Source organism: Anguilla anguilla, chromosome 7 (assembly GCF_013347855.1).
Source record: "Anguilla anguilla isolate fAngAng1 chromosome 7, fAngAng1.pri, whole genome shotgun sequence".
In the NCBI taxonomy this organism is placed as follows: domain Eukaryota; kingdom Metazoa; phylum Chordata; class Actinopteri; order Anguilliformes; family Anguillidae; genus Anguilla; species Anguilla anguilla.
The window spans coordinates 44,843,855-44,857,497 of NC_049207.1; the positions used below are offsets into that span (position 1 = coordinate 44,843,855).

Consider the following 13,643-nt stretch of genomic DNA (forward strand, 5'->3'; position numbering starts at 1 on the left):
TATTGATGCTAACTTTACATGTCCACCCAAGCCACTGTGTCTTGTGTGCTTCCTGGTAGATAGCTTGCAGCGTTTATGAAATGGATACATGTTCTTTATTATATATCAGCTCAGTTCCTAATGTTAGTTGTAAAATAAATATCAATGCAATGTCTGTGTGTATGTGTGCATACATAATCTAGCTACCATCATGTCTAATGTTCACTATTGGAACATCACTGTAAATTAGGGACAAATTTCAGCAACACAAGATATAAAAATCCAGGAGTTATTCCTCCAAGGAAGGGGCATGTATTTACCTCAGTTTTGTAGTTGAACCATACCAGTATAATGAGTAGTGACTTTTAAGAATAATTTTAGTCTTTTTCAGTGTCTGATTGCATATTACCATATTAGCTCACACCAGCCTCTGATCTAATCAAATGCAATAATTCAGCAGAAGGTGATGTGTAGGTTTCATTAAATATTTCAATAAAAATACAACATACATGTATAGGTATAGATAGCCACTGCTTTTGTGCTTTTCATAAGCATGTCCAATTTTTTATGACAAATTATGACACGTCATATTTTCTTTTGCTGCATCTGGGAGCATATAGTAATGTATTCATTAAGTGCACCACAGAGAAATGAATACATTGGAGTTGCCTATTTTTTTCTTTTTTTTTTTTACCGTTGAGCATGACTGCATCAAATGGACACCCCTTTCAATGGTCTTCTAGGACTAACAGCATCAACACAGCATTCACTATGTAAAGTAAAGGATCACTGTGTTTGAATGATAAACAGTTATGTACAAATACAAATGTAAGCATCCATAACACATTGATTCATCAGTATTCAGTAATTCAGACACGATACCCTCCCTGTCACATTGTAGCACCCACGCAATAGGCTGCACTTGCTGTCGTACGTCCCTTCTCATATGTTTATGTCACATGATAACTGTAAAATAATAACTGCTAGAAAATGTAAAAATGTCAGTTATTCTTTTTAAATTTTTGACTGTTTTTGCTATTCGCCTGTCGCCAGTGCCCTTGTTTTCCTGACGAAGCCCTTGTGTACGTTTTCTAGGAGAAGACCAGCGCCCTCAGCTTGAGCAACGTTGCCGGAGTCTTCTATATTCTCGTGGGCGGACTCGGTCTGGCCATGCTGGTGGCTTTGATCGAGTTCTGTTACAAGTCCCGAGCAGAGGCAAAGCGAATGAAGGTGGCAAAGAATGCACAGAATGTTAACCCAACTTCCTCGCAGAATTCGCAGAATTTTGCAACTTATAAGGAAGGTTACAACGTATATGGAATCGAAAGTGTAAAAATTTAGGGGGTAGGAACGAGGTCTTCATAAACTATAAGTGCACGCCCTAGCTTCATTGTTGCATCCTTACAGTTGTTAAAATGCGGAAGTTGGCCCAAGGATCGTATGTACTGATGTTTTTGATTTCGTAACTGCTACCCCTAGCCGATAATATTTACATTTTTTTTAAGTTTTCTTTGATTTTTTTGCATCACTGTCACTTCAATGACTGTTTGTGGATTTGCTTTTAACCTTGTGGGTGACAAAAGTAACAATTCCCCATTTATCAGTTCATTTTCCAGTGCTAGGTTTTTTTTTTTTACGTATGCATCCGCATCCTACTTTTCGTTCGTCACGTACTTCCTCCCATTTGCTTGCCGTATACACCTTTACAAATATTACAGTCTGTGGAGCGCTGGAGGCTTGGCCTGACCGTTGTGCGCGTGTTGTGCGTGTGTTCCAGGTGACCTTCGGCGACGCCATGAGGAGCAAGGCGAGGCTGTCGATAACGGGGAGCACCGGGGAGAACGGCCGGGCGATGACTCCAGAATTTCCAAAAGCAGTGCATGCTGTACCTTACGCGAGACCGGGCATGGGAATGAACGTCAGTATGACTGATCTCTCTTGATTGATAAGAACCTTTCGAGTGCCTTACAAAGCGGTTTTGGAACGAGCATTCTACTTTTTCTTTCGTTTGTGTTTTTTTTTTTTCTGGCTGAGTTGGTTTTTTGGGGTGGGGGGTGTGGGGATGGAGTTGGGGGGGGGGGGGGGGGGTTGTCCAGTATCAACACATTCCTCTTAAGGCTCTCTTTGGAAAACTCCCCCTCCTGATGGAAGTACATGTGGAAATATAGCGAGCTGTTGACACCTGTTTGTTTTCGAACCCACCCGACTGCTTTTGAGATAAGGCTGGACTGACATGCACCACTGTTGTTGGAAGTCTGGTCATCTGAATATCTCTATTGATTGCAGAATATCTGTTTATATCGCTCACCTTTGTCAAACAGTGGATTCATAAATTCCGGGTTCATACCAACTTAAGCACACTTGAATTTGTCTGCATCAAAAAATGTGAAGTTCCTTTTTTCCTAAGAAAATTCCATAAAATATATGAAAAAAATATTTTTATGTATTTTCACAAAATGGCTTTTATGTAAATCCGCTTCCATACTGGTTGAAAACACACTCATTTGCAAGGATGTAAAAAAGTTATTTAGGCTACCAATTTCATAGTTTTCAAGGCCAAATATGTTCATGTTAACAGAGGTATAATGTTGGAATTGTGTAATTTAATTGTTATAAAATTTCCTGTACAACTTATTCTTTAACATTTGGTGTTGGTATTAAACTATTTGGCAATGCTTGACATTTCAGTATTTTTTTAGGATTTTAATTGTAAAAATGGAAAATAATGAAACTTGTTTCTCTGTTATACTTCAATTTGTTTTTCCTTAATTTTTGGGAAATTGTCACTTTCAGTTTTCCAGTGAAGGATCAGGGTAGCAGTTTTATAGATTCTGACAAACAAAAGGCAGTTTACACATCATTAATGCAAAAATTTAACTGGTATTATTGCATAGATTTTGCTACTAAATAAACAGAGCGTATAATTAACACATTTTTTGCCAAATAATGAACTGTGCCAAATTTAGACCCATTAGGATCTTCTCTAGGTGAATGAAATCAGTCACTGTCATCAAAATCAATGTGGTTGATACAGTCTGTAACTTTGTAACTATATGTACAGGTTGATGGCCGACAGTCATTTGCAAAAGAAGTTTTGTTTTATCATGTCGTCTTATTTTTGCACATTCAATTTACAGATATGTAATTGAACATCAGACACATTTTTTCTCACATGTTATTATTATTATTATTATTATTATTATTATTATTATTATTATTAATAATAATTTTGCTTTTGAGCAAATGTCAATGATAAAATCATATGACTCAATTTAAAAGACAGTTGAGAACATACACACATTCATACATACATTATTTACAGTTTCCATAACTTATTTTCTCTAAAGTGTAGTAAGTGTTAATGGTGCCATGTAGAGTTTAACAAAATATCTGACCAGTAATGCTATATTGTGTCAGTTTTATTGATAGGTTAATCTGTTTATAACAAAGCAAGAATAACTCATCAAGAAAATTAAACACATACATATATTTTTAGATATTCTAAATAATAATAGATTCAACAAATTCCCTCATAATCTTTGAAAACAGCTTTGAATAAAACATGTATAAGATAAATGCATTGGATTACAAGACATGCATACAGCACAGATAAATATGTTTTGGTTATGGTTATAGTTTTAATCTTTGTTTTTAATTTTTTAAATCTCTCTTAAATTTTCTATTAAACAAGCAAAAAAAGGTATTACATGAATAAACCTCCACAGATGTAAGCATAAATGGAGACACAAGTGTTCTAGCTGCATCATTTTAGCTTTTTGTTGTTATAGATATTAAGGTGGACTGTATGTTATCTAATCAATGTCATTACATTTATGAGCGACTCTGACATTTTGTAAATGGAATGTGTGCTAACTGCTTTATTTTTTGGGACTCTTTTAAATAAAAAGTGGCTAAACTCTTGTTAAACTGATGTTTATATGTTTTTTTATTTTAATTTTATTCCACCATTGTTTCTGCTTCTACTGTCAGCTTAAACCATTGTGTTGACAATGGACCATTTCTCATTAAAACAAGGTATTGGAAAAACATAAATCATACTGTATATGAGTGTAATATCCACAATTATCCAAACTTAGAATTTATTTTGAATGCCATACAGCTCAGCAAGACCATTAAATATGAATGCACACAGCAATAATGTGAGTAAAACATACCACACAAGTCATGCACTGATATCATTGATACGTTATTGTCAGTGGCTCAGTGGAACACCCATGGTAGAATGGCATTGAACACATTGTGTAAGCATATAGTGATTGCGTTACATTATCAATGTCAATCTGGTGATTCATAAAACAAGCGCACAGTGGTATAAGTACTACCCGAAAGGTTGTGTTCCAGTCATGTGGAGATACCAGTAAATAAAGTCATTTTTAATCTGGAAAAATATGTAAGAATTATTCCTCAACTTGCATTGCTCAAAACATACCTTTGTGAGAACACATGAACAGAAACGACAAGTGTGTGTGTGTGTGCGCGCGATTGTGTGTGTGTGTGTGTGTGCGCACGTGTGTATGTGTGTGCGCGCATGTGTGTAAATGAATATACACGGTGTGCTTAAGCAAGCACTTGATGGTAACACGGTCTGATTTGTTAATGGACCGACTCAAAGTACAAATAGTCATTAAAAGTATTCAGGACTAAATCCTTTCTACTTTTGTCAGCCTTTATTTGGGTACAGAGTGCATATGGAAAAACAGCATCCTGCAATATCTAACTCAAAAACGCCCATGGGGGAAAATGAGCTAATTAGGTTGGCAACACTGAATGACATAAACCAGTATTGGTCACCCACACAGTACAACTCCTCAAGGGACAATTCATGACAGGAATTCAAAAGCATTAGCTCTCTCCAAGCCTGCAGTATTTGCATACTAACAAGCTCTTCGGAAGCAGCCATGTAATCGTAGACACCACCTTAATGGCTTTTCAAATATCTTTTTTTTCTTCTTCTAAATTGCTGTGGCAAATTCAAATTTTCTTTATCGGCAAAGAAAACCCAAAACAATGAATCACCGTTACTTTTGTTTACACAGAAATGAACTTTCTCACTGCGTTTTGATTCTTAAATGATCCCCTTATGCAACATCCCGATTTTTTCTCAAGTGGCCACAAAAACTTTCAGTCATTAACAGAAACAAGAACAGAAAAAAAAAACACCAGTAATCTTCAGCACTATACTATACAGTACATACCAAACAATTAGTAAAAAAAGACGATGCATAGGTAAAATGTATACACTCAGATGTTTTATTATTACTAATAAAGCTTTTGGAGTCCATCTAGAAAGATTTCGTGACAATTAGATTGAAAAATGCCGTGGGACAAAACGCAATGGAGAGAGAGCAAATGCCAGCCTGGGAACGATACGTAATATATCATGAGCACCGCTAAGAGGGGTGAGGTTGGCGGGAGGAAATAATGCGCGGTGGTTTCAGATGAGACACCCTCGATGAGCTCGAATGGGGTCAGCCCGTCCATAAACGAGGATGAATACCTTTGTTGTGTGCTTAGACGCTCGGCGAAGCGGAGCGGCTCGCCCCCGCTTTAGTGTTAATGAATGTCGCGCGTGTTAGCGGGCGACTGCGGGCGACCCTCTGGCGCGTGGAGATAATCGCGGGCTCCGGCCATATGCCGCGCGACGCTTCCGAGCCGTCCGCTTTCCGTTTCACCCCAAAGTTAATTAAGGTGATTAAAGTGGCATTAAAGCCATGTTGACACCCCACTCAGGTTTTTCCTTCTCGAAAAACACATGGAGGTGGCAGAGAGAGAGAGGGAGCGAGGGAGGGAGAGAGAGAGAGAGAGAGAGAGAGAGAGAGAGAGAGAGAGAGAGAGAGAGAGAGAGAGAGAGAGAGAGAGAGAGAGAGAGAGAGAGAGAGAGAGAGAGAGGGAGGGAGGGAGAGAGAGAGAAAGAGAGAGAGAGAGAGAATGACTAAAGTTAATGCATTATGCTAAATGTGACAGTGAAACTAACTGGGGGTGGAGGGTGAGGGGTGAGAGATGACACTACCTGGGGGCGGTGAGGTGTGTTCAGGGGATTCCAGATATTTGGTGACATTTTGGCTGACTCGATTCCAAAATAAAACTTAACACTGATGGCCCCTTCAGTTGCTATAAAAAGCATTTCTTTAGCCAGAGGTACTTCTTTGATCAGCAAATGACTACTGAAGTGCTAATGTACTATGACATACAGTACTGTAGCTTTAGAGATCACTGTTCAAAGTTTAAAGTTTTAAAGGCAGAGTTTATTGGCCTTTTGTACTTATTACATTTGAATACTTTCTCACAAGCTATCATTTAGAGGAGAGAAAAAGGATTTCACAATAGTAATAAAATAAACACACAGTGCCATATTGGTAACCAGATACATGCACGTCTGCTACGGAAGAGGATGTCACCCTCTCGAATAAAATTTTAAAAAACGAGAGATATTGGTTCATTCAGCATGGTGCCTTAGTCTTTCTTTAGCTCAGTGAGCAGATCCCATCTCTGGGCATGCTTTTGAATGGCAACGGCTATAGTTTGATAGCCCCAGGGGGGTCTGCCTGTTAGGATCGTGCATGACTCACACAAGGTTTAAGTTTGCCCTCTTAAGCTTGGGACCCGGATCATTAGTGTAAGCTAGCTTAAATAGTAAGTTTTCTTAAGTGTCACCATTTGTTACTCAGTAACTTACATCATTGTTAATTTGTTCCATAATTAATTTTGGGACAAAAGTTGTACCTGCATTGATTTGATGAATGCTGAAAAGATCCAAATGTATTACACTGAACTAATGGGGAAAAATACTGATGAGAAACATGAAATTGTAATTGAAACATGAAATGAACATGAAATTGTGTCAAGCTTGGGTCATATTAAACCTAACAAAGCCTGATGCCTTGAAAAGCAGAGTGTTAAAAGATGGCACTCATCAACTTCAGTAGTGATTACCAAACTATTTCAGTTCCTGCTTGATAAATGCGCAGTGCCCAAAACACGAAAAACTGTGAATACTGTGCCTGTTCCTAATAGTCCCAGAACTTCTGAATAAATTAATTAAATAACCTTACGCCTATTGCACAAATTGCACATTCACTGTAAGTGTATGAAAGGCTCTTAAGCAGGCATATAACATCTTCCTTATCCAACTGCTTGGACCACGCACAGTTCACCTATAAAAGCCAAAAGGCCGCTGTTATTCTGTTTAACACCCAAGTGAAGCACCTACTCACTCACTATTCCACAGTCATTTTCACTAAGCACAGTCCCCCAAGAGTCCTTTTCATCGATTTCAGCTCGGCTTTAAATACAATGCAGACCCATATTCTTTTTGCAGAGACTTCTGGGATCTAGGGGTCAATGGAGGCATTATCCATGGGATCAGATATTTTCTCTCTATATCGCCTTCAACGGGTTGTTTTTGACGGCATAATGTCAGACGACATTACGATGAACACAGGGTCACCACAGGGGGCAATTTTATCACCTCTTCTGTTTTTTTCTATTTACAGGAATGAGTTTCAGGCAGAGAACTTACATTTTAGTTTATTTAAATTTGCAGACGATATGGTTTTAGTTTCCCTGCTACACCAAGACGACAAGTTGGGAGGGAGTATTTATTTTTATTATGCGTCAGCCTTTCAGAGTGCCAAACCAGCTTTGTCAGTAACACAAAGGAGCTCGTCATTCAGAATAGTAATTATTTTGTGCAGCCACTAATGTTCAATGGCCAGAAGGCTGAAACAATTGATGTTTTAAATATCTTGGCACATACTATACCTGGACAATGGTCTCTCTTTTAAGACAAATACGAACGTCATTTTAAAGAAATTTTAACAATGTCAACACTCTCCGTAAGCTCAATAATTTTGTGAGTGAGCCTAAATATATTGGAGATGGTGTTTAAAAGCCTCATTGGAAGCATTTTGTTGTCTAACATGACCACGTGGTTTGAAAATTTGAACATTGAGAGGAGGAATAAGCTGTATAGTAGCTAATATGGCTTCCAAGATAACTTGGAAGCTGCAGCAGCTCAGTAGCTAGTATGATGATCTGTTGTGGAGAAAAAGTAATACATTTATTAATGACTTCTCTCATCCATTGCATAGGGAATTGGAACTCTTGCCATCAGGAAGCCGTTATAGGCTTCCATGGCCAAATAAAATTATTTACAGTTAGTTTTTGTCCCAAATGCTATTAAGGTCCTAAATGGGAACTAGGGACCAGTAGTGTCACAGTTTTTAGGTCAGTGTTTAAGTAACTGTATTTTTTATTATTGTCTTTTAAAATGTTTACTATATTGTATACTTTTGTTTTATGTATTTGATGGTGAAGCCAAAGGAAAATTTCCACTGTGTGGACAATACAGTTTTGGATATCAAAAGGCCTCAGAAAGAGCTCTCACTAAAAAATAAGGAACTAGAACACAGGCACATTCAGTCAATCATGCAATCTTGTGTTTTGGACTCCAAGTACTTACCTTTTTAGTTTTAGGCATGTCTACATGTGACAAATTGTTAAATTGAATATACAACAGAACATTTTTAATACATCTGCATTGATTAAAATCATTTAAGGTCCTGATAATGTTCTCAAATGAATAAGCATGCACTCATTAAACTATTCTAACTAATTAATGATTGATGTTACTGGAATAGCAATGTTGATTATGTGGCATGGTTTGTGGGAGAGGTTCAGGGCAATTGAAACACCACACCCACTGGTTAAGCAGGCACACGCGCCTGGGGTGCATCATCAATTAGTCCTGGTATTTAAAGTGTGCTCGTTGCCCATCAGGTGGCTGTGACTGGGGAACTCCTAAGTCAAAAGAGAGCTGCACCCACTGTAAGATGCAGGAAAGCTGCAGTTTTGTTTCTTTTGTCTTTGTTATTTTAGTTTGTTGTGTTATTTAATTTTTTTACCTGAATACTGTGAGGGTGAAAGGCAAAGATATTTTGTTTAATTTCTGTTGAATTGCACTCTCTCTCTTGTTTTGTATAAAGACTGGTCAATTTCAGAATTCCCGTATCTCCCTGTGTCCAACTATTCTGTCCACCAAAGGGGTCGTGATGTGTGATGGATTGTTTTATGACAGTGTTTGCAGTGTTTGTGTATTAGAAAAAATGCTGCATTTCCTGTCCATAGCATCAGAGCTCTAAATAAATCACATCGAATCTTTTCACTCTCACCAGCTTATTTTACGTAAAGAAGTCATGGAGAGATATGCAATGGTATTCAATTTCTAATATCATCTCTAATGAAGAGGTCCTCCAATACTGTAGTCTGTTAATAAACACAGTCAGGCTTTTCCCAAGGGTCATAACTCTAAAGCAAAAAAAATTTGTGCTCATTGGCCATTCCCTATATTTCCTGATCTGTGAATTTAAAATATTATTTTCCGGTTGCTCCATGCCTGGTTGCGCTGTATCCATTGCTTAGCGCCTTGCAATCTGGATGTGTAAGCATCCCATATGGTTTCTGACCCTTTTTATGGCCACAAAATTGTGAATGAAGGCCTTGAATTTATTTGATTTCCTAAATGGGACCGGGCTTGGTAAATCGTTCATTAATGTGTCGGAAACTGTGCAATAAAGCCAATGTTTTATGCTGCGACTATTTCCCCGTGGGCCATATTTGCTAAGCGCGCCGCAAATTACCCTCAGGGCCGAAAAAACTTTCTGCGTCACCGCATGTTATCGATTTTTTTGCGGGGTATTTACTACGACCGGCTCTGCAAATGAGCACAGCCACAGCGAGTTAATTTAAATGCACTGCCGGCGTTTAAAGTCCCTCTTGCGCATCTCAAGAAAGCAACGGAATGGAACACAGAGGAAAACGTAAGGCTCTTTTCGAAGAATACTGGTTGATGAAACCAATAAACACATTTCAGAGCTGCAGTCGCAAAGTGTTGCTCCAGCTAGAAGAAAAGCTGTGTGGGAGGATATCGCAGTGGAAGAAAACGTTCTACAGTATAATTAACTTTAAAAAAAAAAAAAAAAAAAAACATTGGCAAGACATCAGGCTATGCACCAAAGAAAAGTATATAAGAAATCTGCCATGGAATCAGGAGGTGGCTCTGTCAATGCATTACCTCTGACCCAATGGGACTTGAAGGGTAAGGGCAAGTCCAACTTTCCTCCGAGCAATGGGCAGGGGTTCAGAAATGTGATGTAATGGGACATCTGATGCAGCATGGCTTTCAGCACCAGCGTCAGTGCATTTCGGCCTGCGAAATGTCAGCTAGTGTCGTGATTGGGCGCTGGAATTAGCGAGAAGCCAGGAAATGCGCTGTGGAAAGGAGTTTTGCCGTTGCAGGGATGGCTTGGCTTCGTTCTACTGTTGGCTCCAGCTCATCCTGACTTGGGAGCCAGTAGGTTGTTCTCACATTCTCCTCTGACGTGCCAAAAAGCTATACCCGATTTAGAAAGATTCTCGCCTTTTGCAAAGTACCGTACCACACTGATGATGTTTCCTCCTAAGAAAGGCAACAGCCGCCATGCTGATCTTGAGCCGGAAAGAAGTAAACACTTGCTTTTCCCAGACATTAAATAAGACGCAATTACCTTTGCCACAACCGCCACCACCCATGATAAATCAGCTTTACTGCAGCAGGCCATGTGCATGAAATACCCAAACACACATTTTAGGGATCAAACGGTGCAATATACTGTATATATATATAATAGTATATATAAAAGTTTTTTTTTTTTTTTAATGCTAAGAACAATTAGATGGCAGAAAATAAAAAAAGACATTTTCCTTAATTCTAACTTATGTATGTGTGGGGTTTTATTTTATTTATTTATTTTTTTTAAAAGAAATTCAATTAGTTCATGTTGGCGAATACTGCATTCACTAAGCTGTCTTTACAAAGAAAAAAATGAACACTTGCATCCCTTTGTCAGTCAAGGTAAGGGACACGTTAATTTGATCAATACCTTATACTCATTATACTGTATAAAAACAATGTAAAAAAGAAAAACAGATTAGTTGTAATGCACTGGCCGCGGATATGAGGGGATTGCATTGGGTAGCAGGTTGAGCCAACAGACATGGCAGAGCTTCGTAGCATAGTATTTACATTATCACGCGTATTCACTGAGCATGTTCGGATGCTCATCCAGGCACAGGCTTTCCCACACACAAAAAAAGGCCATCTGATACACTCTGTTTTTACAAGGGAGTCCTTTTGGGAGCCAAGCGGCCAGAGAGCCGTCACACATGGACTCGAGCTTGCAACCGCCTCGGGACACACAGCTGCACTTAAAGGATAATTCTGCTTGAGTTGCTGTGCTTCTTAAACGCAATGTTGAACGCTTACAAAACTGTGCATCGAGTATATTTCTTCTGTTTAATGAGCACCTTTTTTTTCTTTATATCTCAGTATTTCCAGATATAACCTCTGAACTGTGTGAATAACACTTGCAAATAATTATCGGTTTTCTAGAGAAGAAAAATCCAATATACACTTGAAAACTAACCGCAGGGCAAAGGTTTAGCTGGGCACGTCACATACTAACACAGTAATGTATACTGAATGATGCATCCAACTTGAAGTCTCACTCCTACTCCTACCTGTACAAGAACATTATGAATCACAGAGCTTCATAAAATATTATGCTTTAAAAATGCATTTATCAAAGCTTTATGAATTCTAATTCCACGCATATTCATCATATGGGTCCTCTTTTTGAAATTGGCTTATTAATAAAATAGAAAAAATATATAATAAAAATAGATAAGTTAATAAATAAATAATATTTTTAAAACTTCAAGTGCAAATATACTTGGAACTGTTCCATAAAACTTTATGTTATGCTTGCAGTACTTATGGATCATTACGATAATCGTGACCAGGGGCGTGCACAGAATAAAAAACAGCCTGTCAAGGGGTGTCAAACAAAAACAGGGATTATGATTACAGGCCATTCAGGAGGAATTGTGATTGCTGTTAGCATTAAAATAATTCTTAACTCACCAAGGTCTCGGCGACGTGGACGTTAGAGGAACTGAAAAATTATGTATAATCCTGAACTAATGCGGCGGCTCAAACTATCTGCTATCAAGGAAAGAAAACGCGAAACTTTACACAAATGTTACTGTTTTATTGACATGGCAACAGTGTGTGCAAGCCAAGACAGATGTATTGAAATGTGGAGTATGATGAAATCAAATATATTTTGTTGTATTAAATTAGACAGTCTAATGTTTTTGCATTTCTATATTATATTTTAAATTTGTTATAAAATACTGGATGATGATTAGTGGGTTGGCAAGCACTGCCCCCACATGTCAATGACCTCATGCCCCTGATCAGGACATTCAGGGAATGAATGCAGCCTCATTTCCCAAAAACTGAACATTTAGATACCTATTATTACTAATGTGGAGCTGTCAACCATAGATATTGAGTTACACGAATTCAATGATTTTAAATGTATTTGTCAAAGCATTTTTCATTCTGCTTACAGTAGGTGCACAAGCAATATATGTTTTTAAAAAATTAGTTTTCTTTCTGAAATGACATGATATGAAAGTTAAAAATCATAAATTAGCTGCCAGTGTAGCTATACGTGGAAATATTTAATCATGTATGATATTATGCTTGCAGTACTTATGGGTCATTAAGATAATCAGGACATCAGCGAATGAAGGAAACGTCAGTTCACCAAGCTGAATGGTTAGCCATCTACATGTATGTTAATGAGGACCAGTGAGCCAGGACCAGCTAGGTCACAAGATTGCGAGATGCCAGTGACTTCATGGATGATGACACGGTGCAGCTAATGATAACAGAAGGTGCGTGAGGAATGGCCTCAATCTGCCATCTTAAATACCAGACATCAATACCACAGCTGGAGGAATTCTCCACCTCTCCCTTAGTAATGAAGGGCTGATACTCTTCCTTTGCCTGATTAAAATGTATAGCAATGTTCAAAAACTCAATGTGCATCAAAGTGCTGGAGCTCCATCTCTGGATGTGTGCGCTTGCGGCAGTGTACGATTATACTTAAAGATGAAATGCCCAAGCAAAGTATTTTAGGGGGATTGTGCTGCTTTAGACTCAGGTTGATGTCTTCGGGAAATGCAGGCATTGCTGCTCTGTGCAGATATAAATCGGGTAAGGTAAAATAGTACCTCTTGCACTCAGACCCAATCAAAATGATCAATACTCGCCTCTTAGGACTTCACTGGGATCTGGTTCACATATCCTGACTAACAGGCATTATGATGACAGACTGGTTCTCTCAGCCACTTCCATTGCCTTGCCTGAGCTGATTTCCATCTCCGGAGCCAAAATAAATCTGTTAACATCAATAACCTTAGAAAGGTTACTGGCTTAACGGCAAATCAGCTAGTGTGATTTTCAGAAAGGCCATTTAATCACAAACTGCTGAGGATTCTTAGAAATAGTGGCCGAGAGATACTGGGCTGTGGTAGGGGGTGGTGATGGTAATAAGGAATGGGGGCAGTGGGGGGTGGGGTGATTGTCATGGGTGCCAATCACAGTCAGTCCGGATTCAATACCAAGCAGTGGACCCATCCACACACTAAAACATAACCCTCCAACTGTGGGACCCACCCACACACTAGAACAGAACCTTTCAGACTGTGGGACCCATCCACACATTAAGTGTGCTGATATGTGCTAGATAAACATA

General features: G+C 38.5%; 1 protein-coding gene across 6 annotated transcripts in view; it reads left to right on the forward strand.

Annotated features, from left to right (window-relative positions):
* LOC118232291 (glutamate receptor 2-like) overlaps nucleotides 1-2,032 on the forward strand; it is a 37,554-nt gene extending 35,522 nt beyond the window's left edge. For 2 of the 6 annotated variants that reach the window (XM_035427166.1, XM_035427165.1), the window contains exons 15-16: nucleotides 1,075-1,209; nucleotides 1,757-2,032. In XM_035427166.1, coding sequence (XP_035283057.1) covers nucleotides 1,075-1,209; nucleotides 1,757-1,921 — 300 coding nt within the window. In that variant the 3' untranslated portion in view covers nucleotides 1,922-2,032. Of the gene's footprint in view, nucleotides 1-1,074; nucleotides 1,324-1,756 lie in introns of those variants that run through there. The other 4 variants (XM_035427168.1, XM_035427167.1, XM_035427171.1 and 1 more) reach the window with 3 other exon arrangements.
* The last annotated feature ends 11,611 nt before the right edge of the window (nucleotides 2,033-13,643 follow it).